The 25,225-nt window shown below is 31.2% G+C and overlaps 5 protein-coding genes and 2 non-coding genes across 10 annotated transcripts; 2 read left to right on the forward strand and 5 right to left on the reverse strand.

Moving 5' to 3' along the window:
* Window positions 1-837: 837 nt before the first annotated feature.
* Window positions 838-6,441, forward strand: LOC137835940 (sulfite exporter TauE/SafE family protein 3). Its single transcript, XM_068644697.2, has 12 exons — window positions 838-1,281; window positions 1,357-1,516; window positions 4,225-4,425; window positions 4,502-4,566; window positions 4,661-4,688; window positions 4,790-4,884; window positions 5,023-5,109; window positions 5,208-5,258; window positions 5,382-5,603; window positions 5,691-5,784; window positions 5,884-6,028; window positions 6,128-6,441. The coding sequence occupies exons 1-12, from the start codon at window positions 1,069-1,071 to the stop codon at window positions 6,207-6,209; spliced, it is 1,443 nt and encodes a 480-aa protein (XP_068500798.2). The 5' UTR covers window positions 838-1,068; the 3' UTR covers window positions 6,210-6,441.
* Window positions 6,442-8,200: 1,759 nt separating this feature from the next.
* On the reverse strand, window positions 8,201-13,562 carry LOC137835941 (protein disulfide isomerase-like 1-6). The gene is made up of 12 exons (XM_068644700.2): window positions 12,768-13,562; window positions 12,126-12,255; window positions 11,742-11,907; window positions 11,240-11,358; window positions 10,374-10,454; window positions 10,192-10,281; window positions 10,021-10,092; window positions 9,871-9,939; window positions 9,497-9,577; window positions 8,888-9,022; window positions 8,648-8,701; window positions 8,201-8,556 (listed from the first exon to the last, which is right to left on the reverse strand). Exons 1-12 carry the CDS (start codon window positions 13,244-13,246, stop codon window positions 8,467-8,469), a joined length of 1,566 nt encoding a protein of 521 aa, XP_068500801.2. The 5' UTR covers window positions 13,247-13,562; the 3' UTR covers window positions 8,201-8,466.
* An 803-nt stretch (window positions 13,563-14,365) lies between these two features.
* On the reverse strand, window positions 14,366-16,812 carry LOC137835942 (uncharacterized). Of its 3 annotated transcripts, none has more exons than XM_068644704.2 (4): window positions 16,768-16,812; window positions 15,915-16,391; window positions 15,030-15,215; window positions 14,366-14,857 (listed from the first exon to the last, which is right to left on the reverse strand). In XM_068644704.2, the coding sequence occupies exons 2-4, from the start codon at window positions 16,380-16,382 to the stop codon at window positions 14,579-14,581; spliced, it is 933 nt and encodes a 310-aa protein (XP_068500805.2). In that variant the 5' UTR covers window positions 16,383-16,391; window positions 16,768-16,812; the 3' UTR covers window positions 14,366-14,578. The 3 variants fall into 3 exon arrangements, with proteins under 3 accessions (XP_068500805.2, XP_090158126.1, XP_068500803.2); XM_090302000.1 differs by having other exon boundaries at window positions 15,915-16,515; window positions 16,623-16,812; XM_068644702.2 differs by lacking the exon at window positions 16,768-16,812 and adding an exon at window positions 16,623-16,760.
* Window positions 16,813-17,490: 678 nt separating this feature from the next.
* On the reverse strand, window positions 17,491-17,562 carry TRNAM-CAU (transfer RNA methionine (anticodon CAU)). Its single transcript has one exon. It is a non-coding gene; the product is annotated as a tRNA-Met (tRNA).
* Window positions 17,563-18,454: 892 nt separating this feature from the next.
* Window positions 18,455-18,526, reverse strand: TRNAM-CAU (transfer RNA methionine (anticodon CAU)). The gene has a single exon. It is a non-coding gene; the product is annotated as a tRNA-Met (tRNA).
* Window positions 18,527-19,966: 1,440 nt separating this feature from the next.
* LOC137835931 (D-isomer specific 2-hydroxyacid dehydrogenase family protein) lies at window positions 19,967-24,746 on the reverse strand. 2 transcript variants are annotated; one of them, XM_068644690.2, is made up of 6 exons: window positions 24,681-24,746; window positions 24,486-24,557; window positions 24,354-24,390; window positions 23,422-24,259; window positions 22,733-23,290; window positions 19,967-20,720 (listed from the first exon to the last, which is right to left on the reverse strand). In XM_068644690.2, exons 4-5 carry the CDS (start codon window positions 23,821-23,823, stop codon window positions 22,772-22,774), a joined length of 921 nt encoding a protein of 306 aa, XP_068500791.2. In that variant the 5' UTR covers window positions 23,824-24,259; window positions 24,354-24,390; window positions 24,486-24,557; window positions 24,681-24,746; the 3' UTR covers window positions 19,967-20,720; window positions 22,733-22,771. The 2 variants fall into 2 exon arrangements, with proteins under 2 accessions (XP_068500791.2, XP_068500790.2); XM_068644689.2 differs by lacking the exon at window positions 19,967-20,720 and having other exon boundaries at window positions 22,676-23,290.
* Window positions 20,127-20,600, forward strand: LOC137835933 (dynein light chain 1, cytoplasmic). Its single transcript, XM_068644692.2, has 2 exons — window positions 20,127-20,264; window positions 20,377-20,600. The coding sequence occupies exons 1-2, from the start codon at window positions 20,127-20,129 to the stop codon at window positions 20,524-20,526; spliced, it is 288 nt and encodes a 95-aa protein (XP_068500793.1). The 3' UTR covers window positions 20,527-20,600.
* Window positions 24,747-25,225: the final 479 nt, after the last annotated feature.

Below are 25,225 nucleotides of genomic sequence, written 5' to 3' on the forward strand. Positions count from 1 at the left end.
AACAAAAAATTATATAATTTCAATATTTTAAGATAAACTAACTTGCATATAACTTTATATTTAAAAATTATTATTTTCCAATCAATCGAACACCTTTTTTTTTTCTTTTTCCATCTCTATTCTCTTCCTTCTATCAAAACTGTTCAAATTTATCTGTAATGATATATTCAAAATCCTGCAGATTATGATTAAAAAAATATTTTTTATTAAATTTTTTTTTATAAAATAATAGAACACCAACCTTACACCACAAGTGTGCATTGTATTTGTTAAAGTAATGTTTTTCATAATTTTTTTACTCACAAATTCTGAACTGAATTATATTAATCCAGCTCATTTTACAGTGATCTTTACAAGATGAGTGACGACAGGTGTTAACATCACAATAAAAAAAAATATACTTCATAAATCAATAAAATAATATTTTAATTATATTTAATTTTAAATATTAAAAATTTATATTATTATAATGTGATGTGAAATAAAAATTTTCTTTAAAAAGATATAAGTGTAAATATGTATTTAGTGATATTCTGACAATGAAGTGGGGTGGATGGTAGAAAAAGTCTTTTTTCCAACTCATTTCTGACTCAGCTTTTTAAGATATAATTCCAAATGCTGTTGATTTCGACCTTCCATAACTTCAGCTGCAATGGAAACGAGAGAAACAGAAAAAAAAAAAACGTGACGGAAAAGATATAAAAGAAAAAAAAAAGGTGAAATAAAAATGATTTTCATTTCAACTAGTAATTTATTTTTCAATGGTGAGTGTGCTTGGTTATGCAACTCTAAATATTACTATTTTAATTTTTTTTTATATTATTTAATTTTAAACTTATTCTTTTGTGACATTCTATATAAACTCCGTTATCAAATATAATTTTCCCTGCAATTATTATTACGTGTCAGAGGTTTTCATTATTAGACTTAGTTTTTCATCACATCTTTACCTAACACATGTGCCATTGATTCTTGCAGTAGTAAGAGGAACTAGCTTTGGGTTATTTGAGTTTATGCTTTTTTCTATTTAGCAAGGTCTTGGCTTTGGTGAGGAAAAACACACTGAAGATGGCTGTGAATGGATCAACACTCTTTGGAGTGATTTTTGCAATCACTCTTGTTTTAATCTCACCCTCTCTTTCTCTCTCTGTTCATCAAAACATAAACGACAAAACCATGAATTCCACCACCGTTGAGACGGCGGAGGAGGGTGCTGGTTTTCTTTCTAAAGTTCTGAACTTTCTATGGAGCTCAGGATCAGGATACCAGCATACTTGGCCGGTAACTGTCTACTCTTCTCTTTGTTTCTCATTATTTAGTTTATTTTATTACTGATGATGGTGGTTTAATTTGCAGGACATAGAATTTGGATGGAGAATAGTAACAGGAAGCATAATAGGGTTCTTAGGATCTGCATTTGGGACTGTGGGAGGTGTTGGAGGAGGTGGAATATTTGTAACCATGCTTTCCATTATCATTGGATTTGATCAAAAATCAGCAACTGCAATCTCCAAATGTAAGCACTGCAGATCTCTCTCTATACATATACATATATATATATATGTATATATATGTATGTATATATATGTACTGGTGCTGCAACAAAGTAGTTCAGATAAAAAATCTTCTGCTCTCTACATTTTTCTGAGTTTATGAACTAGTTTTTTGAAAACAAAAACAAGAATAAGAGTTGCTTGCAAATTTTCTCAAATTTAGGCTATTTGTAGTTAAATTTCCTTGCAAACTTTTGATTCGTTTTCATTAATTTACAAACTACAACCATTACCAATGAAATTTGTGTATTTATTTGCTGTTAATGTTAAGACCAGTAATGGTAAAATAACATGGTTATATCTAAATTTTCCAAGAGTCTGCAAGTTGGATTGTGTTAGGTTTGAACAATTCTATCACTCCATTAAAGAATGAGATTTGATTTGTTCGTGTTTCTGATTTTTTTTATCAGACTCTATTTAACCTAATCAACTTGAAAATATATAATTCTTCACTGTAACATAGAGATGATTGGATTTCTTGTTTATATCAATTTATGATTAATTAATGCCATGATATGATTTACTATAATTTATGCTCTTCAATTAATGTGAAAAAGAATAAAATATTAATATGATAGGATACATCCTAAATAAGAAAAACACGTTGAAAGAGTTTAAAGGACAATCTTTTTCTTTTTTAAGGTGAGTTTTGTCTGATTACTAAATAAAAACTAAGATTTTGTTATGATTATCTCTGTGATCAAAATTCTATATGTCGCTTTTGTTAATTGAAAACCGAAGAACCCTTATGTTGCGGGGGATTTTTTTTCCTCACTTAAATATAAAGTAATAAAAAAAATAATTATAATTGCAATTAAATATAGCAATAGAAATAATATTATAAGCATATTATAAATATCTAAACAAAGGAACTAAACTATTTTACCACATTATTACCTCCATCACCTCACATAATCATTATTAATTTGCATACATCTTTTACTTTTGCTCTTCTTTAATTTATTTTTATCTTTGTCTATGTTTTTCTTTGATAAATTAATAGTAAAAAAAATGATTTGTAAGTTGAGCATTTTTTAATACTAAAAGCTGAGCACGAGGGAAACAATGGCGGTTGTGTTTGTCGGGGCTTTCGACACTTCAATCCTTATTCATCATCATAGCTACCATTTGCCCACTTTTGGACAAAGTTGTGGTTATAAACTTTTCTTATTTTATTCCATAATCATACTAGTTCTACTTTCTCACACTCTCTCTTTGAGGTGATGGAGATTGAGGGTGAAGGTAAATGAGTGTCACCTTGTTTGCTTCTATGAGAGACGGAGGTTGAGGTTGAGAGTGAGTGAAAAGTTGAGAGTATTTAGGATCCTCTCATAACTGAACAGAAAGGAGAGTGGAATGAGATGAAAAGACCATGGTGCCCTTCTTCCAATAATATTAATAATGGAAATTATTATTATTAATAATTTTATGTTAACATAATATATTTTAAAGAATTATAAATAATATTAAAATTATCTAAATGAAATAATTTAAGTAACAAAATTAATTTAAATTAATAAAATGAAAAATAATAAAATTATACTTACATTTAAAATTATATTTAATTATTTCTTTGAATTTTAATTTTTTTCTTTTATTTATAAATGAAACTTTAAATTATTTTAATTAACTAAAATATGCAAAAATTAATAATTTTTTTTATATATAAGGGTAAATTTTGAATCTTACCATTTACACTATTCAAAATAATTTAAAATACTCTTATAACCATCACATCACTCGCGTATCTCAATAAACTTTCTTTACACATCCATTCTAACATACATTAATCCAAACACACTATTTTTTCACACTTTCTTCTCACACTCTCACTCTCCCACACCCTCAACTTTCCACTTCCCAATCCAAACAAAGCCTTAGTATATGTATTTTTTTTATAATTTTATATATATTTTAAAAAGTTTATAATATCAATATTCCACCACAAATTTATAATTCTTGAATTTGTTACATAATAGTTTAAAAGATTTGTTTCTAATTATGTTACTCATAACCAATTCATATCACATTAAACAATTTTTGTATCTTTCTCTTCTCTGTCGGTTGTATTATTTATTACATTTCTTATTCTTTTTCTCCCTTTTCTCTCCTTCAAATTACACTTTTTAATTATTTATTATTATTTATTGTAGATCCATAGATTAGAATTAAGGAGATTTAATAAGTGAACGTAAACCTTATAAATCGCCTTTATATCAATATTCTTAAAAGTAAAAAATTACCTATAAAATTTATATACATAGTAATAACTTCGGAATGATATAGACTTTATTGATGTTTAATATTTTTTTTTTAAAAGGGATGAATAATATTAGATAAAGATAACTATTGTTTTTACACTTTGAATTTAAATAAAAATAAAAATCTATCTGGAGAGAAAGAAAACTCTGGTATTCTTTTTTCTTAGTGAGGAAAAGTTGCAAGGAAATAAAGAACATAGAAAGAAAGTGGAAAAATATGAGAACCTTGTTCTCTAATTTGTAAACTGTAATGTCCCCAAAGAGTTATTGGTTAGATGAAAATGATGAATAAACATTGGACGTTAAGTGGTTGGAAAAGTATTGAGGTAGAGCTTTTTGCTGAGGTTATTGATTAGAATGTTGTCTGTGAGATGAGATTTGTGAGTGCTGATGGTTTGATATGTATGAAGGTATGATTACGGGTGGAGCAGCATCGACTGTTTTCTACAATTTGAAGCAAAAACACCCAACACTTGACATGCCAGTCATTGATTACGACTTGGCACTTCTTTTCCAACCAGTGCTGGTGCTTGGAATCAGCATTGGAGTTGCCTTCAATGTTATTTTTGCTGATTGGATGATCACAGTCTTGCTAATAATCATCTTCATAGGCAAGAACAAGAACTATTAACAATTTAACTTCTCTTCTTTCGCTGCCACTCTTTTGACGTAGCTTTATCTGAACAGGAATTGCAACCAAGGCACTTCTAAAGGGGGTTGAGACATGGAAAAAAGAAACCATCATCAAGAAGGTGCTTTAACATTTTTTCAGAAAATCTTTCATCACTAATAAATCTGTGTTTGTTTTCTTACACCCTTTTGATGCATCTCCTGTTATAATTCCAGGAATCTGCTAGACAATCACAGTTAAATGGTATGTGGGTCAGTGAAAAGTGTATTGTAGATGTTTGTTCTGAGTTTAGTTTGTCTCTGGTTTCCAAGACTATCATGTCATATATTCCACACTGTAATTAGGCACTGAAAGAACCGAGGAGGTCGCATATGAGCCTCTACCAGGAGGTCCACCAGCCGCAAGTAATAACACAGCTTCCAAAAAATCCGACCAAAAGGTGAGACTGATGAATTAAACATAAAAAATAACGTCAATGGCGACTCACTTTGTATTAAAAAAACAGTTTTGGTCACTAAACTTTGTCACTAAGCAGATTCTATTATTTATGAGAATGACACATGTGAGTGCCATGCAGAGATCTCTTGTTGGGAATATTCGCTGGAAAACACTTGGAATGCTTTTCACTGTCTGGATCGTTATACTTGCATGCGAAATTGGAAAAGTTGGTATCTGATGAGCAATTTAAATCTGCAATTTCCATTTTCTTACTTTCTTTGTTGAATGTGTGATTAAACCATGGCTTTGTTTGTTTTCAATCAGAGTCACACAACAACTTGTTCAACGGATTACTGGATACTTAATCTATTACAGGTGCATAAATATCATTTCCACATGACATGACACGAACTACAACAAAGTTGCATTTGGTTCGAATTACAAAAAAAGCAGAAGGGCATGGCATGATAGTGATCATATTTCTTAGTTTTTTTGCAGGTTCCTGTGGCATTAGGAGTGACAACCTTTCAGGCCGTGCGTTTATACAAAGGGAAGGCAGTGATAGCATCGAAAGGAGATCAACAAACACAGTGGAGAGCACACCAGTTGATTCTGTATTGTGCATGTGGCATATGTGCTGGTATGGTTGGTGGCTTGCTTGGTCTTGGTGGAGGTTTCATTTTGGGACCTCTTTTCCTAGAGTTAGGAATCCCTCCTCAGGTACCACCTTTCATCCTTCTACCACATAGTACAATTGATTGAGACATGTGGAAAACTTTGTGAGTGACACTTTTGTTTTTTATGCAGGTGTCAAGTGCTACAGCTACTTTTGCCATGACATTTTCTGCATCTATGTCAGTGGTTGAATACTACCTCTTGAATCGGTTTCCAATTCCTTATAGTAAGTATGGTGTATGATTTATAATGGGAGTAAAACTGATATTGAAAGTGAGAACTTTATGGCTTTAAATCATATTCACTCTTTGATTGGCTCTTGTAGCTCTTTACTTTGTGGCTGTGTCCACTTTTGCTGCCTTTGTGGGGCAAGTTTTAGTGAAAAAGCTGGTGGCCTTGTTGGGGAGAGCATCACTCATCATTTTCATCCTCTCTGGCACCATTTTTGTCAGTGCACTATCACTAGGCAAGTCTCATTACCACTTGTGTTCATGCCTAAAGCCTTCTACTTTTGCAATCTTTTATTAACATTGTTTCATTTTTTACCTCTATAATATCATTGCAGGTAGTGTGGGCATAGCAAGCATGGTCCAAAAACTTGCCCATAAAGAGTACATGGGTTTTGAAAACCTTTGTACCTATGCAGCCTAAGCATCAAAATTCAGGCTGTTTGTAGATTCACTTTCAAGGAAAGGACTATTTAATTCACATTTTTCAATTCGAATTTTTTAGCAAGTCTTAATTTTAGTAATGTTTTGGCAAGAATTTTAAGCAACAAAAATTCAGCATTTAGTTGTTTGTCAATCATGTCTGTATCTTGGATGTAGTTCTCACGTAAGAAAATTATTAAATGTCTCAAAAGTTCTCACTTTTTAACTTTTTTTTATTCATTATCAGTTTAAATTATCTTGTGATAGTAATTATAATTATTACTATTTTTATTTAGACTATGTAATTGAAAGATGTGTCTATAACTACAAGATATGTTCACAAGAGTTGTAGCAAATAATAAATGTGTAGTTTTGTTATCTATTAAAGATTGCTATGAAAAGTAGTTTTGCATTTCTTTTGGACCAAACCCCAGCATGATGAAATTATATAGAGCCTATATTTCATGAATAAATATATGGTTTATAAAAGTGAAAATACTAGTTAAAATATCACACATTATTTACATATTAGATTAAATTACTTCTTATATTGAAAGTGCACTTGATAAAATAATTTACTTACTTTTTAAAGTCAACTTGAACAAATTTCAGAATATAAACTGTTTTAATTTTGATTTGAATAAATTTGAAAACTTTGGATGAGTGGCATAAAGAAAAATATTGCATTAATCTTTAAAATATTTGTAAGTTGTAGTTAGGGATACACAACATTTAAAAAAAAAAAAAATACTGAAAGAATTGTAAACAAAATAATTTTATATTAACTTTTTAAATCTGTTAACTCGTATTATAACTCAATCTATATAACTTTTTTTATTTTGGTACTTTTAGGAGATCTTATATTTTAAAATAAAAGTTCATAGCTCGACCCATATAATGTTCCTTTTTTATTTTTGTTTGGTACTTTTATACAAGGATCTTATACTTTTAAAATAAAAATTGATAATAATTAATATCACTGCATCCAATCACGGGGAAAAATAGAAAATATCCTTAAAAAAATGGGTACATATAAAATTACATTTCGGACCCTCTTTTTCGGATCACAATAATCTCTTTCGGATAATTTTTTCTGGAATGTATTATTTTCAGTTCCCAATTTTTTTATCCAGAATGAGATTTTGATTTTTTTTTCTGGATTTTTATATCCGTAACACAAAAATCTCTTCAGGATTTATTTGTCTGGAATGCATTATTTTCAATTTTGAATTTTTATTTTCGGAAAAAATGATATTTTCGAAATTATGTTTGATGCAGGGAACATTTGCCTAATTAATATTTTATATAAAATTTTATTTACATTAATTTTTTTATATATATCATTTCATTTATTGAAATATTATTGATATTTTTTTTTAGATATTAAACCTTCTTTTCTTATATTATTAAAATTTGATTTAATTTTATTATTTTTTCTTATACTTTTATTTTTCAAAACTAATATCAATTATTATAATTAAGTAAATAGATCTAAAGCAAACAAAAAAAATAAAAAAAGTTGAAAACTGTCAGTCAGTCCACCTCCATCTTAATCTTATGACAGAACAGATTATTATTTGCAATTTGTAATCAATAGAACTTGACGAATGGGGCCAAAATGAGGTGCGTGGAACCATTTTGACAGCCCTAGCTAGAAGGTTAGGGCCATTGCACTAATACATTGTCAACATCAAACGTTTATGAAGTTGTTCAAAGTATACTGTTTCAGGAGACAACAGAAATAAATGTGATGTTCTGGTTTGATACTTGTACTCGGCTGCACAGTATTTAATGGCAAAATGTTTGGTGGAAAATGGTATGTTGATAACTGAACTAAGCATATCAATGAGATAAAAAAAAACAATATAGTACAATTATTGACACGCCAGGCTTGCACTTAGCCTCTTTCATTAACCCCGAATAGTTAACTACTGCTACAAATTATTATCGATGTCTGTGAAACGGAAACCGAAATATAAATGTGCACATGAATTTGTTCAACACTTGGCTGAATAACCCTTTTCAGAAAATAAAAACTTTGATACATGTGATGTTCTCTAGTTCATCACGTCCTGAATATGCAGCTTTTCACGATCTAGCAGTGAGTTAATTCAAATACTAAAGTGACTTACATTTGGTGCAGCAAAAAAAGGTATGGGAAAGGATACCAATTAGAAAATGCTTTCCCAAGGCAACCATTATACTTGTTTCTTTCCATATAATGTTGTTTGTTTACTTTCAAGAAACATTATTGTGTTCTATAACTCATCTTTTACATTTTTCACTTTTAGATATTTGTTGATGGATCCAGCCAATTCTTTCAAACTAGATTTTGTAGAAAGTTTGATCTGCATAAGAAAATGTTTGGTTATATGAAGTGGTAGTACCTATATAAACGGAAATTCTATCACAAAAATCAGAGTGCCGAGAAGTACTTACTGGATTTGCCTTATCATCTGCTCTGTAAAGCAGAAGTGTGGGGTAGTCATTCACCTAAAATATCAAGCAAAGGTAAAATGCATCTTCAGTAAACATAAACTTTCATAAAGTTAATGGTCAATATGGAAAAACCATTTGTCCTGGATAAAACCCCAGGATCTTAAACTTTTTCACAATAGATTCTGTGAGTGTAATCTGTTATTGAAAAATAGAGACAACAAAGCTTTTGATGAGGCTTACTTGTAGGTTTGGATGTTCATTCGCTGAAGCATCTATCCTTGCAAATATTAGATTACTTGATCCTTTGTAGTGCTTTGCTAGCTTCTCTACTTGCTTGCTAGTGGCCTCACAGTTGATACACCAAGGTGTAAACACCTGTTTCAGTCACCACTCATGAGGGCAAATCCACCAAGGAGTAGTCAATAATACAATCTTCTTTTTCGGAAAAAAAAAAAAAAATTCCCCTAGCTGACAAAGTAATATTTTCAACAAAATTTGTGCAGTTATTGTTATTATTGAGCAACACATTTTAAAATCTCTCTTATTTGAATTCAGAGATATTGCGTAGTCTCCATATTGAAGGAAAATGGGGAGATGGTGACTAAAATAGACTTTCAGAAAATGATGACTCCTTCAACAGTGTAGGCACTACTTGCCCCCTTCCCTAAACTAAATGCTTAAGCTATCAGGTGAACACACACGAATGACATTATATAATAACTTGTCCAAAAAGCTGACTTTGTCTTTCAGTAAATACACTTGAATAATTTTTTTTTATATCCAACACAAACAAACTAATGAAGTTGGAGCACATGACATATAATATAGAAGGGATGAAACTCTGCAAACCTCCAAGAGCACATCCTTTTTGCTGCTCAAGATTTCATCATCAAATGTTTTCCCAACAATAACATGTACACTTGCTTCAGTCTGCAATTTCCAATGCCATGATGATTAATTAACAACACATTGAAATAAGTTTTAGAACTAAAATAAATACCTTTTATTGTTCTATTATATTATTATAATCATAGAGCACACTATATATCTCTAAGAATGATTCTGCAATATTTTATACATTCAATTTAATTTGAAAGAACTAGTGCCACATATGATGATATGGCAATGATAGCAGCCAATTTCTGGAATTGTCCGAAACTAAAGCTAGAAAGACATCTTACACGTATAAGAAAATTATGCGGAAAATTTTAAATGGTACTCACATTATCTGGAATTGGCTGTGACTTGAAGTAAGGTGACAACGAACCTTGCACAAGATTATTGCAGAAGTCCTGCAGAATGCCATTTAACATTAATTAGTCTGGAAAGTAGGTGATCACCAAAAGAATAATTTACATAAAACAAGATAGTACTTGAATATTGCTTTTTGTTGGTTTTGATTCCAACAAATATTTTGAGCTCATTCCATTATCAAACGCGGCTACCTGTTTGGCAAACAAAGAAGTAAATCACATCAGTACCCAAGATTATTTAAACTAATAAAACAATCCAAAAATATCATTGTAACCAACTAGTAAACTAACCACAGTATTTTTTGATTCTTCAAGACCAAACAATGTTAAGAAGGGCTTTGCAAGGTTCTCTTCATCAATATCCACATATATAAACATTATCTGCATTTAAACAAAAGAATTAGGCCAGAAGTTCTTAAAAATGCAGGAAAATGGTTTTAAAGCCCCAAATGTAAGCCAAAGTAAATAATCACCTTTGACTTCAATGTTCTTGCAACATCTTGAAGAGGATCAAGAAGATTCTTGAAGTCATCAATGTTTGCAAAGACCAAAACCTAGAAAAAAGTAAACAATTAACCTTGACTATTAGTAACTAGTAAGCTTGAATAGAAACATTATGAATTAAATCAACAAGGAACAGTCCATACAGCCTGTGATGAGTTAAATTTATTATTGGTAAACAACAAAGAAGACCCACTTGTTGATGTGCAGTTGGAGAAACTTTAGGAAGTCTGCTAGTGGCTTAGTTTAGGCAAGGTTTTTTTTTTAGTCTTTTAACCAAACTACTGTTATTGAATATCAAATTAAATGAGAACGAGCACAGCCAGGTTCTGAACCAATTTTGTTGTTCAGATCTCCGGAATATTTTTGTACAAAAGCAGTACTACTCAATAACTTCCAAAAAGACATTTTTTTCCTTTACATATATACTCACATTTGTTTCAATTACCAATCATCAAGGTGGTCACCAAGTGATCAACACATGGCAAATCATAGACGAGATTATGATTTTGATAAGATGAAAGACTTGCTAGAGTGATTACTTGAGTTATTTTTCATTGGTATTACATAGTCAAATAGGAATTTATACCTAATAATTAAAAGTAAAACCAACCAGTGTCAAATAATCCAAATCTGGTCACTGTTCATCCAGAACATTCATTAGCACCAGAAGAGTATACTGTAATTAACTCTGATAATAGTCAGATTTATTGAATATTGTCAAAAATCTTTTAATGCTGGGTATCATATGCGTAATTTGGAGCACCGTATATGCATATACCTAGATGAATTACAAAAGAATATCTATTGTAGATTAAAACATGGATATAATACCGACCTGAAGCTTGACAGGGCTGGCATAGACTCTGACAGAATTCATTTCAGTCAGCTTTGTAACTAATGGAAACTTGTTGTAGTCTACAAACTCCAGTATCTTATTCATTGTGAAAGCTCCATCTGCACAATCAGGAAAGTTTTGCATGTTGCTTTAGTCAGTCCTCACTCCTCACCATTTGGTGTGATTGGTAAGAGAAAAAAATCATATTATACGTAAACAAGCCTATAATGTGGTTCTAACAAATTTTAACTGCATAAATAACATAAATCTGATATGTACGTAGAATACACTGCTCAAGTTAACAGAAAAGCCGGGAGATTCTAGTTTATTATTCTCTTTGCATGGTTCTAATTTGCAACAAGTATGGAATTCACATACTAAGTTATAGTGATACCCGTATGACCAAATAATACCAATGTCTGTTTTACTTATATTTTAATTAGGAAACAGTACAACGAATTCAACATATGGCTAGAAAGTTACAAACCAACAACAGACTCACCATATGCAGTGTATCTTTCTGGTTCACTCTTAACAATTCCAAGAAAACGACCTGTAGGATTGATAGCTGGATAAAGAACTCGGGCAACCTCTACCTGATTCACTTCAACAAACTGGATTTCATTATCAGACTTTGCAGCACTCACAAATTCTTCATAATCAGGTCCCTGCGATATATAAAAAAATGTTATAATACCACCCTACTAAATTCAGGGGTAATGTAAATGTTTTTCTATCAACAGAATTCATTAACAAAAAATAATCTGCAGCACCAAATATTACATTAATTGATCAACTCCACAAAGCTCACTCGTCTGAACCTTGTGTCAATTTGGAACCTCAAGTATGATAACCCTAGCATACCTTGAATCATAATTTCATTTACCTCAAATTTATCAAACTGACCAAGGAGAAACATTTGATACTTTCTCAGAAACTTCTCTGCTTCTACCACTGAACTTATCCGAATAACAGGAGAACCAGTCTTTTTTCTTGCCCATATCACTATATCATCCCTGAAAGCATCATGGAAACAAATAAGCCGATAAACGTTCCAAGCAAAACAGCGCACACAAACATAGGATACATGTGTCAGATACGGGAATATGAATATTTCAAAAGTATATAGTATCCATATATGAACAAAAATTCATAAAAAAATAGTATATATATAATTGCAATTCAGCAAATCAAAATTAAGAACATAGTTCTTGGACATTATTAAAAACACATTATAAATCATTACCATCATAAGTTACTAAGTTACTTCTTGAATAGTCCTGTTAATTTCATCCCTTTCTTGAAATCGTACATAAAGAGGACAATTTCGAAAAGGCTCATTAAGGGACAATGTTTCGATGTATCTACATTATACATGTTTTCTAAGTCTCGTGTAGCAGCATTAGATTTTCATAACCTTTTTTAAGGGTTTGAATACTTCACCAATACATATCAATGAAGTGCAGAATCACCATTGGATACATATCGGAGAAACCAATTATAAGTGAGAAGAGTTAGAGCATCTTACGCAGTAAAACCACCAGAGTAGGGCTGAGAGGTGCCATTGACAAAGAGAAGCAAAGTGGGGAAGCCTTTGACACCAAGGAAAGATGCAGGCTTGGGATACCTGTCAGCATCAAGTTTGGCCATAATAAGAGGGATTCTCAATTCCCTCAGAGAAGTTGCAGCCTCAGCAAAATGGGGCATGATCTCAGCACTCCTTGGACACCAAGGCGCATACCCCAGAACCAGAACAAACTCGTTTCCATTAACAACCCTCTCTGTGTTGTCGTTGTTGAGCTCAATAACGATTCTTTGGGCTTTGCTTAAAACCTCTGCTTCTGATAGTTTATCGCCACCCCCATCTGCTTCACGCTCTACTTCCTCGTCCACTGCTAAAAGCTCCTCCAACTCATCCTCAATCTCTGTTGCAACGTTAAACTTCAGTACGAGGAGAAGGGACAGGAGGACGAAGATGAACCTTAAAGTGGGTTTTCTCGTACACATGTTTTTTGCCTACTAGAATTGGTTGGGGATCAAGATCTGATGGGGTTTCTGAAAAGTTCAGGAAATTGGGAAAAGTGGCACAATGCACATCAGTGAAGATGTGCTTGAACTGTGAAATAAAACACTGCGGAGAATGGTTTAGAAGGGCAAAGTGACAAAACTATGAACGCGCCTTAATTTCCGGGCCACCATGTTAACAAGATTTCAGGAGACTCCATGCCTCCCACTATCCTTGACCATAGAGAAAAAAAAAATGTTTTTTTTTTCTGCAAGGATAAAAATTTCAGATTTTTATTAGGAGGAGAATCCCCCTCTTATATTTGCCGATTAATAAAAAATATTTAATCAGTTTGTTGAAAAATTGAAAAAAAAATAGATGGGAAAGGTTTTTGTATTGAAGTGTTCCCTAAAATTAACTATTAGAGTAATCTATACATATGAAAAAAATTGCATAAAATGTAAGTTTATAAATTTCATACATAAAATTTAGTTTTTTAGAAAAATATATTTTTATTAAAGGGGTAAAGATAATTATAAAAAATATTGCAATAAATTACAGTAAGTTATAAAGTGAAATAACCTTTTAATTAGTGTGTACATCATTTTGACCCAGTGATATAATCCTGTTTATCAGTCTTATTTTGGTGACTTAGGGTTATACTCTAAACAAAAACAAATTTAAGATAATTTTGATAAAAAATATCATTAAATAAAATATATAAAAAAATAGTTAAAATTTCCTTATAATGTGTTTGAGTATCTTCTTTCCATTTTCCACCCATACATGCTATGCAATTATTCTTATTTGCAGCCAAATAAAATTAAAAGCTCTTTATGCTAAATCAATAAGCACAGCAAGTTTAATTTGTTTGCATCCCACAAAGATAACCTGAAAAACCTTTTTGTTGTTGTTATCTCGTTAATTATGATCATTATTGTGTTCAATTTTATGTAATGTTAAACAAAATTAGCTCTCTTCAAATCATCTGAACCATATACCTGCCTAAACATTAAGCTACATCATGGTACTTTGCTCAAATGTTCTCCATAAAGTGACTCAGAACATTTATCAATTTCCTCTGTAATGAACTGGCGAATTGTCTATGCACTTCATCCATATGCACATTCAAATTTACATGCATTTTATTGGCACAAGGCTCATAACAGTAAAGAACAGAAGGGATTCAGGAGACTGGTTCTGTAAAGTATTATACACTGCTTCTCATGCAAACCAAACGAACCTTCTAATCTGAAGCCAGGCACAGACCATAGATTACACAATTTTTAGGTACTGTTTCACAAAAAGATTAACTCTCTGAAAATGGACATTCATCATTCGTACGTGCATGCATTTCTTTTGAATTTGATAGGTTTTGATCCCGAAGAGTTGATGACCAAGGGGCAAGTGATTTGCTTATGATGCTTTGTCTTCACCAGTTTTCCCACCACATCTCCACGTGACCGGATTTCAAAGTTCAATGTGAGTGGAACTTCAACGCCAGTTTGGGAGACAGTTATGGTGGATCCAGCACCATACAGGGGAACCTTAGCACCCTCCACGTTCACTGATAGAATGCGCTGACTTTTTCTTGGCTGATAGTATTTCTTCACCTGCAACAAATTACTCATATATGCCAATGTAAGTTACTTCATATATTTACAATTTTTCATGTCTCTAATTTAAGTACTTATTTTGATGAGCATAAACATTACCAAAGTGGGTTTGGCATGATTGAATTTGTTGTTGTTTAGCAGAAGAAAGAGGTGATGAGATGATTCTTACCTCGCCTGTGGCAATTGTGATGTCTGAGAAGACAAGATTGATGGGTGTGGAGTGCACATGAATCCCAAAAAATGTAGCAGGGTTATAGATGCTCATGCGCAAAGTGACATTAACTGTCAGCATTTTTGTGGGGACACCCGTGAAGTCTAAACCCTCTCCAACATAGAGATTGTGCACCGTCAAACTCTGCAAGGATCCAAATGTTGTCAACCACTATGCACATTGAAACAAAATCGTAATGTACCAAAGTTTTTAAGTGTTTTATTTATGGTATCCGTGTCCCATGTTCTAATTTTGAAACAAAATAGAGTTTCTAGAATAACCAAGAAACCAATTGACAGGTTCAGACAACAAATGATCTAAGATGTTAAAATAATGATTTCATCTCTGGGACCCTCATTTGGGAATTAGTTCCTGTGTGAAAAAGAATTGAAATGTGAGTGCTTATAAGCCTGAAAAGGGACTGAAACTTAAGAAACATAATAACTTCAGGAACTGATGATTACTAATAAGGGCATATATGTAGGAATTGAAATACTAGTCTTCAAAAGGTTGGTTAATGAACATTTTATTGGCAATTAATAAGCTTTTGAGGTTGAAAATCCATTTCTAGAATGGAAAGACTTGATATTACTGTTGCAGCAGCATTTAAGATGGATGCAAACAAGACTATGCTTATGGTTGGAGGAATCAGGAACCAACCAAGTCATAGTGTGATAGTGTCTAACAGATGCTGAATTATCAAGTAATGACTGTTTAACTAATAATTTTCTCCGCTACCTACCGCAGTTATCATGTGTTAGTCTACAAATAAAATAAAATAAAAACAGATAAGAGTGAAGTGTGGCACAAATTCGCTCCTTCAAGACTGATAAATTTTTTTACCTTGACATTAACTTCTGCTTTATAAGGTCTGCTGGCACCCCAAATGATCAAGCAAAATACAGTGAAGACAAGCACAAAGGTAAACACAGCAATTAGTGCTTGTAAGCGTCTTGTGAAACCCTTATCCTGAAACTCATGATAAGAACCCTCTTCCAAAATGACATCACACTCAGGCCACCCCTTATCATTTCTCTTCCTACCACCTTTCCTTCCAGAAGATGATGACCTGAAAATCCCTGAAAAACGGCTAGCAGAAGAGTTCCTAGAGTGACGCCCAAATGAAGGGTGTGAAGGAGACTCCACAGGACTATTTGATACTGGAGTGGCCTGCATTGAAGATGACTTGTCTCCATCATGAGAATCCCTTGAAGGACTTTGCACATAGTATACAGGACGCTTTGGAGACCTTGAAGGTGAAGAAGGGGCTAAGCTTGTGATATCCGAATCAGATTTTGTGGACAGCATCATGAATCACAACTATGCAATACAGGAACAACTGATATAATACAAGTGTATGTATCCAATATAGAGTGAATTCAATGATACTGGTAGAACCAGACAACAACAACAACAACAATCTTGAGAACTTGTGCCACAGAATCTGTACGTATATATATATCAGCAAAAGCAAACAAGCAGTGAGAAACTCAAAAGATGCCAACACTCACTAAAGATAATGGTAGATAAATGATGAGAAAGGACACATACAACTCAATTCAGCTTTGTTTATGAGAGAGAGCGTTTGTTTGCATGGAAGGACAGAAAGAGAAGGTGTGGAATGCAAAATAAGTGCTTAAGCATGAAGGATAAATAAGAGAAATGAATAACATAGTTGGAAGGCTTGGAACCAAACCTCAGTGAGTGTCGGCAGCTTGTTTTTTTTTTTTTTTTCTGATACAAGTGTTTGTATAACATGACAAGAGTTTATTATGTTGTCTTTTTCCCTTGTGGGGCACAACCACTTCAGCAAAATAGTTCTTGAACCTTCAATTATAGGAGTAGGACAATTGTCTAATTATATTATGGGTCCTCTCTTGTTTGTCTATGCTGCAATGTGATGTTATTTGTTATCATTTTAGGTACGTTCTATAATTTATTCATGACGTTTAGCTCTTTTGGATAATGCAGATTATGAATTGCAAAAACACCTTTAAGAACTTACAAAATTGGTTGCACCATTTAAGTATTTTATTGCAAGGTTGTTAGCATCTGAATAAAAAACAAGAGAAGGAATTGACATGTATGATATCTCAAAAACCACATCAGTTTTGCAGGGGGAAAGGATTTGGTAAAGTTGTGTTTTCACGAGCAACTATCAGCATAACGAAACATCTTTTGACTTTGAATCCAGAGTACATACATATCTTGCACATACATCTTGGATAAAGTAATAATATGTTTAAACCTTATTAAATATTTCTTGTAAAATTGTTTGGATTTAATTTAAATATATTTGACAATGTAAAATATTTTACCCAACCATTGAGGTGATATAATTTCATGAAGGCCCACATTTATCAGCGTCAAAAACCAGCCAAGAGAAAAAAAAAAAAATAAGCGGAAAGCCTTCTCTTTTTATCAGAGCCAGGTTTCGATCCTGGGACCTGTGGGTTATGGGCCCACCACGCTTCCGCTGCGCCACTCTGATTTGATGAATTCTGTATGCAACATAAACAACATAATCTATATTGTTTTTATTAAATCTCAACCTTTTTCTATACTACTATCAATTTAGTTATTAGAATAAAATGAAAAAATAAGTTCTCACATTTTTTATTTTTTTAACTTCGTATATAAAAGTTAAACTTATACTCCTTCAAATTAAAATATTGTTCATTCTTTAATTATTTTTTACATTTTCAAGTAACGTGCTTTTGCAAATTGCTACCAAATGTATACTAATCAAAAAACTTTTTTTCATTAATTTATCATGTATATAATTTCAATAGTTGTCTCAGAGTATATTTCACTTATAAGTTTATAAATAAGTTTTCCAAGGCATTCATTTTCTTTCTTTGAAAAAATATATAGTACTGTCTTGTAAAATCCCAAAATCACCATCTATTTTTTTTTATTAAGCAAATAATCAAATAAATGATAATATTTCATTAGTCATTCACCTAGAATGATAAATAAGTTAATATCATATTTTTACACTGTAATTCTAAATCTCAAACACAATAATTTCACAATTTATAAGATATTTAAGTGTATTAAATATGAATTAATCATATTTTAAAATATTTTATTTTTTAAATGTTTTTTAAATAAATTGATTAAATATATTGATGTAATCAGTGGGGAATAAGTTTATTTCTCCATTCCCTTATTTTTTCTCATCCATAGTGAAATAATTTAAATAATTTTTTATTTTTTAAATAGGTTAATAATTTTTTGGGCCTAAAGTGTCCATGTCCTGACATAATTTAATGAAGGCCCACATTTGACCCAAATAGTATCAGAGTCGAAAACCAGCCCAATTTGTATATAGAGAATAAAAAAGAAAAAAAAAACTAAAAAGCAAAAAGTATTCACTGTTTTATCAGAGCCAGGTTTCGATCCTGGGACCTGTGGGTTATGGGCCCACCACGCTTCCGCTGCGCCACTCTGATTTGTTGATTATCATTTGCAACATACGAATTATATTATATTGTAATTATTAAATGTCAACCTTTTTCTATAATACTATCTAATTTAGTTATTATAATAAAATGAAAAAATAAGTTATCACAATTTTTATTTTTTTTAACTTCATATATAAAATTTAAACTTATATTCCTTCAAATTAAAATATTATTCATTCTTTAATCATTTTAAACACTGATTAATTATTTTTTTACATTTTCAAGTAACCTATTTTTGCAAATATCAAGTGTATACTAAATCAAAAACTCTCTTTTTTTCATTAAATTATCATTTATAAGGACTCTGAATAATAAGTAAATTTCAATAATTGTGACTACTCTAAACAGTTGATGAGTTTTTTAAAATGATTTTAGGTTAATTTTTTTTACGAAAATAGGATACCATTTACCCATTTTCATAAAAAAACTTTTTTTACTCAAAATAGTAATTTTAAAAAAACATTATTTTGGTGAAAAAACACAGTTGATGCAGTTATGTCTATGTGATTTTTGTGAATTACTAAGTAAAGATAGTTATTGAACTCTTCTTTTTCCCTATTAATCACTTATATATATTTACTCTCAAACTTCTTTTCTCGAAAAATAAAAAAGTCTTTTATACACATAACACGTGCACGTTTTCTCTACATGTCTTACGACAAATGTTTTTTTTAAGTGTATTTTAACTTTTTAACAATATACTAGAGTCAAACAAAGTGAAAACAAACTTAACATTGGTTTGGTGTATGAAAAAAAAAAAGAAAAATAATATAAAATAAGATAATTGTTTAGTAGTTTTCTAAGAAAGAAAAAAGAACAATGGAAAAAATTTCTTTACAAAATTATATATCTTTGAATGAAAAATATATAATAAAATTCTTTGAATATATGTAAATAATAAAAGATTATGCATAGTAATATTTTTAATCCTTTTAACTTTCTTATTTAGTATATTTCTTTCAAATTTATAAGGATCCATTTTGGGTCTGGCAAAAATGACCAAACTGACAAAATTCCTTTTATTTATGGCCTCACCAGTTGTATCCTTAGTTCCTCACTATTCGTTGACATCAATTTCCTCATATCTAATTTAAAAAATATTTATTAAATCTTTAATATATTTTAATATAGTTTTAACACAATTTAAAAAAAAAACATATTAATTTTTTAAAAACTTAAATTTAATGTATAAACTTTTATTATAATTATAAAAATAAGAACAAACCATCTTCAACCACACAAAAACATAACATCTATCTGTTAAAAAAAAACCAACATATTTATTCATATAAATCTTTAGTATATAACTGTATCTAAAGATTATAAGTGTAAAATTATTCTCGTATCATGTCTATGTCAAATTAAGAAAATATCATGAGAGGGAGTTATTCATGGATGCACATTTGCATAACAAGGACAAAAATTTGAGCTAAGAGAAATAAGGACAGAAAAGTTGCAGTATCTCTGCCTCAGTGCCAGCTTTATGGTAATTTGAGTGATTCCAAAACAAAACTGAAACATCATATATAGAGTGATATATGGTATTGTTATTGCTCAGTCTCTTGGAAAAGAGAAAGGGTGTGAAATCATGTTGGAAGGTAAAGCTGTGATAGAGGATACTGACATGCCCCTTAAGATGCAGATCCAAGCCATGGCATCTGCTTCTGAAGCTCTGGATCTGTATGATGTTTTGGACTGCACATCCATTGCTACCCACATTAAAAAGGTAACATTTTCTCTCATCTTTTTTCCATGTTACACAACATTAAGTAGTAGTCCTTTCAAAGTTAAAACTATCAGACATTGAGTGAGTTTATGGCTTATTTGACTCATGGTAGGAGTTTGATACGAAGTTCGGTTGTGGATGGCAGTGTGTGGTGGGTTCAAGTTTTGGGTGCTTTTTCACCCATTCCAAGGGAACCTTCATGTACTTTACATTGGAGACTCTCAATTTCCTCATCTTCAAAGGGGCTTCTTATCTTATCTGACTATATTCTCATGCAAAACCCTTTTAATCATCTTCTTTTTTATTCTGTATATAATCATAGCTTCGTCTTCTTCACTTCTTCTTTTTCTGCTTTGGATAAGCTCCCCTTAAATCTCTCTAAATATTGTGGATATTATCTGGTCTTTTTCCAACTTCTCTCTATCTATATATCAGAAGAAAGAAGAGGAATCTTGGCTATACCAGAAAGAAGAAGATTAATGAAACTGAAATTAGATATGAAAAGAAAGCCTTGGATTTGGGTCATGATATTTTGTATGATTAGTGGGGTCGTTCAGTGCTTTTACTTTTCCTTTTTTTAGATAATTCTGAGAAATATTATCTTCACATGGTTGGTGTGGATTGGCCAAGAAAAAATAAAAGAAAGATATTTCAAATATTTATATTATGAAATAATATGCCACTTGATGCAAGAAGTTAAATTTTAACTTTAATAAATCTGTGTCAATTTTCAGTTGGAATGTGGGGTGAGCTCTAAATTTTAATTCAACATAAAAGGAATATTTCTGGCTTTTAACTTATGTAAATTCTATCATAAAAAAATCACTTCACTATTACATATAAAAAAATCATTTTTCAATAATACATCTAATTTTTTTTATTGGCATTACTGACACAATATTTATTAGGTTAAAAATACGTTTTTTTAAAAAATATTACAAACTCTAATTGGTTTATTCAAAGTTATTTTTGTTTAAATAAAATTAATTTATAAAATAAATTTGATATAAAATAAAGTTTGTGAATTTTAATTCAAACACGTGTTTGTTGGTGGGCATAGAATATCCTTCAATGTAGAATTAGAGGCTAATATCTTGATATTGAGAAAATCATTTAAGAAAGTGGCTTCTAAATGTGCTTATTTAAACCATTATTTGAAATAATCATATTTTACATGAACTTTCATTTAAGGAAATTTTATTATAACTATTAACAATTTTAATTTTTATAACTACATTAAAACTCTCAATATTATTATTTTAATATTTTTTTATATCAAGTTTAATTTTATCACAAGATTAATTATAAAATCAAGTTTTAATATCTAGTAATTACATGTGTTTTCAATAATTGCAAGTGTATGTTTATCAGTGTATTTGCATTTTTTTATAATTTTTTTTTATAAATTAAATCTTAAGCATGTAAAACTTTTTTTTCATCGTAATATTAAATAATAATTTATTAATAAGATATATTTTATTAAAAATGAAAATAAACAATTAAAACAATAATAATAAATATAACATTAAATTAATAATTCAAAAAACTGTAATTGGAAAACAATAATCCAAAAAAGATGGTAATAGATAAGACTAAAAGTTAGTATAAATCATTAGTGTAGATGATACTTTTACGTAGTATAAGAAAACTTTTTATGAAACAACTAACATAAACATAAGCTAGAAAGTTTATAGTTTTTATGTCAGTTAAAAAAATCTCATAATAAATTTAATTTATTTTGCTAATATATAAAATTAATGTAAAATTTGATTTTTTATAATATTTTCTATGAACATAATTATAAGAACCATAAAAAAAAATCTAACTTTTATGACATATGTTTCACATGTCACTTTCTATACTAATATTTCTAGAATTAACATATAACTTACTATATGACACTTAGCGTCATAATTATAATAATTCAATTTCTATGAAAGATATTTTTAGAATTTATAGTTTGCGCTTAGTAAATCAAACTTTTTATAATAATTATTACAATAATTATCAAAATAAATTGGTGCTTTTTTAAAATTTGTTTTTTTTTATCTAGTTTATTGCATTCACTAATAGTAATATCCACCTGCATATAATAAATTTACAATTCTCACACAAATTAATTTATTGATAATTAAATGGTATTATACAATAAACATTATAAAAAAAGTCAAAATATTACATTTAATTATATATTTAAATAAAATAAAAATTTCTACAACATGTAAAAAACAAAAGATGAAGCACATTGCATCTTAATGTTTTCTATATTTTTATGCTTAGTAAAAATATTTTTTTTGAATAATTAACTTTATCAATAAAAAGTGAAATTGTTGTAGTCTTTGAGTAAATATTTTATTATCTCTCTTCCTGAGTGCCAAAATTGAATTAGAAGGGACGCTAAAAACAAATGGTAACAACAGCAGCAAATGAGGTAGATGATTGGATTGCAACAAATGTGAGATACTTACTTCTTTGAATATTAAATGAAGGTAGGGTTGTATGCAGCATCAAATGATTGGAGTCAAAAGTGGGTTCCCAAGGAAGTGTGCCTCTAAGTTTGCAATCACAAGTTCAGCCATTGCCATGCAAGTTTCCACAGTGTCACTCCCCACATGAGGAGTCAACACAACATTCTCAAGCCTTAATAGCTCTTCACGCACATCTGGCTCTTTCTCAAACACGTCAAGGCCCGCACCACCTAATCTTCCTTCTCTCAACGCCCACACAAGTTCGGCCTCATCCACGTGCGGGCCTCGCCCAATATTTATCAAAATACCCTTTGGGCCCAACGCATCAAGAACTCCACGGTTCACAATGTGACGGGTTTCTGGGGTGAGGGTACATGCCACAACCAGTACTTCAGATTCAGCAGCTAAGTCAAGAACGTTAGAGTAGTATTTATACCCTGACTCTGCCTTTTCAGATCTCGAATGGTACCCGATTGGGCACCCAAAAGCCTCAGCTCTCCTCGCAATAGCCCACCCAATCCTCCCCAGCCCGATAATTCCAACCGCTTTTTCACTAAGCTGAATACAATTCACAAAATCAAATTTAATTAATCACTCTTCTCTCTCGTAAACCCTAAATGCATAAACTAAAAGCATAATAGTTAAATAAAATTGGAAGAAAATTACTGATAAAATGAGTGAGTGAAAACCTTGGGTGTGATGTGAGGAGCAGAGTTAGAGCGTGGGGAGTGAGAAATTCTGCAGAAGAGGGACAAGGCAAGGGCGATGGCGAGATCGGCGACGTCGTCAGTCAAAACGTTGGGCGTGTTGGTGACGGGAATGTCTTTCTCTCTGCATTTTCGGAGGTCGATATTGTCGTATCCGACGCTGTAGGTGGAGACAATCTCGAGTTTGGGCAAGGAGTCGATGGCGGCGGCGTCCACTCCGACTTTGACGCTGGCGACGACGGCGCGGACGGAGTTTCCGTGGACTTCGGCGAAGGCGGCGAAGGAGGGAAAGTGCCAGAGTTTGAAGAGGTTGAAGCGCTTGGCGAGCTCTTCTTGGATGTAACTGTGCATTGGGCAAGTCATTAGCACGCCCACTGATTCCATTTTCACAACCGAAGGGTTTAATTTAGATCAACGATTCATTCTGAAAACCCACTACAAACTCAAATTTGTTTGTAAAATCATCACTAAACAACAAACTTATACAATGACTATAGATGAGGAGAACGAAAGAGAGAGAGAAACATGTAAATTAATTTTATTATTCATGTAATTGAATTGCAAAGGGTAGAAAATACAAATATTGATATGATTTCAAAACAAACCAAAAGAACAACAATAAGTATAAAAAAAAGCTAAACAAATTATATTAACCACACATATCTATAGAAGGAAAGTTGTCTTCACAGCAGTGGCATTTAAATATTGGCCAGTGATGGGCTGTGTTGGGCCCTAAACTTTTAAAGTGGTGGGCCGCACTGTTCTTCCACTTGCGTCTCCACCGCCATTTCCGTAGCTTCTTCTTTCACCAATTCCGCCGCTGAACCAAACCAACAGCATCATCCACACAGCAACAATCTCATAACGTTAACCAAAAATTGTTGAAACTCCTCAGGGAAAGGAAAATCACATACCTCTCTGCTTTTCCATCCAACTATTCGGCGAATTCCACTAAAACAAACAAATTCAAAAAAAGAAGAAGAAGCTAACAAATCAGGAATCTAGATTTATTATTTCTGTATCAACATGAATCCGATGCCGCATACCAGCAACTTCTTGAGATATTCATTCTCTTGTCGAAGGCGCTTCACATCATCTTGTAACTTTTCGAAACAGGCCTGCAACAAGTTAAATACATAAAGTTTAACATAGCAAGATGCATATATATTGCAAGATTTTACTAAAACTTGAATTTGATGTGCTTAAACGATGATGCGAAGTTTATATATGGTAACACTGACGAGGCTCCAATTATAGTCAGCGTTTTTGTTGTTGTTATTGTTCTTGAGAGGTTCTTTAGCCATGGCGTTGAAGTCCTCCAAAGAAAGTGTAGGTCAACACAACAACCCTTCTCCTATTCTCATACTCATATTTATACACTTCTGTACTTATAGTTACAATTTCTACTACTGCAATTTGGACTTATCTAAACACACTCTTAATCAGGGAAGATTCATGATTAATTAAGAAAATAGTATATATAAATCTGTTTAAACATAAATATGCAAAAATTTCATCACAGTTAAATTAAACGATAACAAATACATAATAAAAATGATTCTACTGAAAAATATAACAAATATAAGTAAGACAAATAATCAAATATAAATAATAGTAAAACACGAAAAATTAGGAGAAGCTTTTCAAATAATTATTCTAGTCCGTAATATTTATTTCAAGATAATACTTGTTTACAGTTTTTTATAAAGTCTCACATAATTAAAAGTATAAAAATGATAATTTACAATTGTATAAAGCCAAAAGCAAAGAATTTTTCTTACAGGAA

This window comes from Phaseolus vulgaris, chromosome 5 (genome assembly GCF_051622355.1).
Source record: "Phaseolus vulgaris cultivar YP4 chromosome 5, ASM5162235v1, whole genome shotgun sequence".
NCBI classification, from domain to species: domain Eukaryota; kingdom Viridiplantae; phylum Streptophyta; class Magnoliopsida; order Fabales; family Fabaceae; genus Phaseolus; species Phaseolus vulgaris.

Coding starts and splice junctions, on each gene's coding strand:
- LOC137835940 (XM_068644697.2), top strand. CDS start 1,069: ATGGCTGTGAATGGATCAACACTCTTTGGAGTGATTTTTGCAATCACT. Junction 1,282..1,356: donor GATACCAGCATACTTGGCCG/GTAACTGTCTAC, acceptor TTTAATTTGCAG/GACATAGAATTTGGATGGAG. Junction 5,259..5,381: donor GGATACTTAATCTATTACAG/GTGCATAAATAT, acceptor GTTTTTTTGCAG/GTTCCTGTGGCATTAGGAGT.
- LOC137835941 (XM_068644700.2), bottom strand. CDS start 13,246: ATGTGTACGAGAAAACCCACTTTAAGGTTCATCTTCGTCCTCCTGTCC. Junction 9,578..9,870: donor CACAGCCAATTCCAGATAAT/GTGAGTACCATT, acceptor TGGAAATTGCAG/ACTGAAGCAAGTGTACATGT. Junction 8,702..8,887: donor ATGAACATCCAAACCTACAA/GTAAGCCTCATC, acceptor TTGATATTTTAG/GTGAATGACTACCCCACACT.
- LOC137835942 (XM_068644704.2), bottom strand. CDS start 16,382: ATGATGCTGTCCACAAAATCTGATTCGGATATCACAAGCTTAGCCCCT. Junction 15,216..15,914: donor AAGCAGAAGTTAATGTCAAG/GTAAAAAAATTT, acceptor GGATCCTTGCAG/AGTTTGACGGTGCACAATCT. Junction 14,858..15,029: donor TCACAATTGCCACAGGCGAG/GTAAGAATCATC, acceptor AATTTGTTGCAG/GTGAAGAAATACTATCAGCC.
- LOC137835933 (XM_068644692.2), top strand. CDS start 20,127: ATGTTGGAAGGTAAAGCTGTGATAGAGGATACTGACATGCCCCTTAAG. Junction 20,265..20,376: donor TTGCTACCCACATTAAAAAG/GTAACATTTTCT, acceptor GACTCATGGTAG/GAGTTTGATACGAAGTTCGG.
- LOC137835931 (XM_068644690.2), bottom strand. CDS start 23,823: ATGGAATCAGTGGGCGTGCTAATGACTTGCCCAATGCACAGTTACATC. Junction 23,291..23,421: donor CTCCTCACATCACACCCAAG/GTTTTCACTCAC, acceptor AATTGTATTCAG/CTTAGTGAAAAAGCGGTTGG.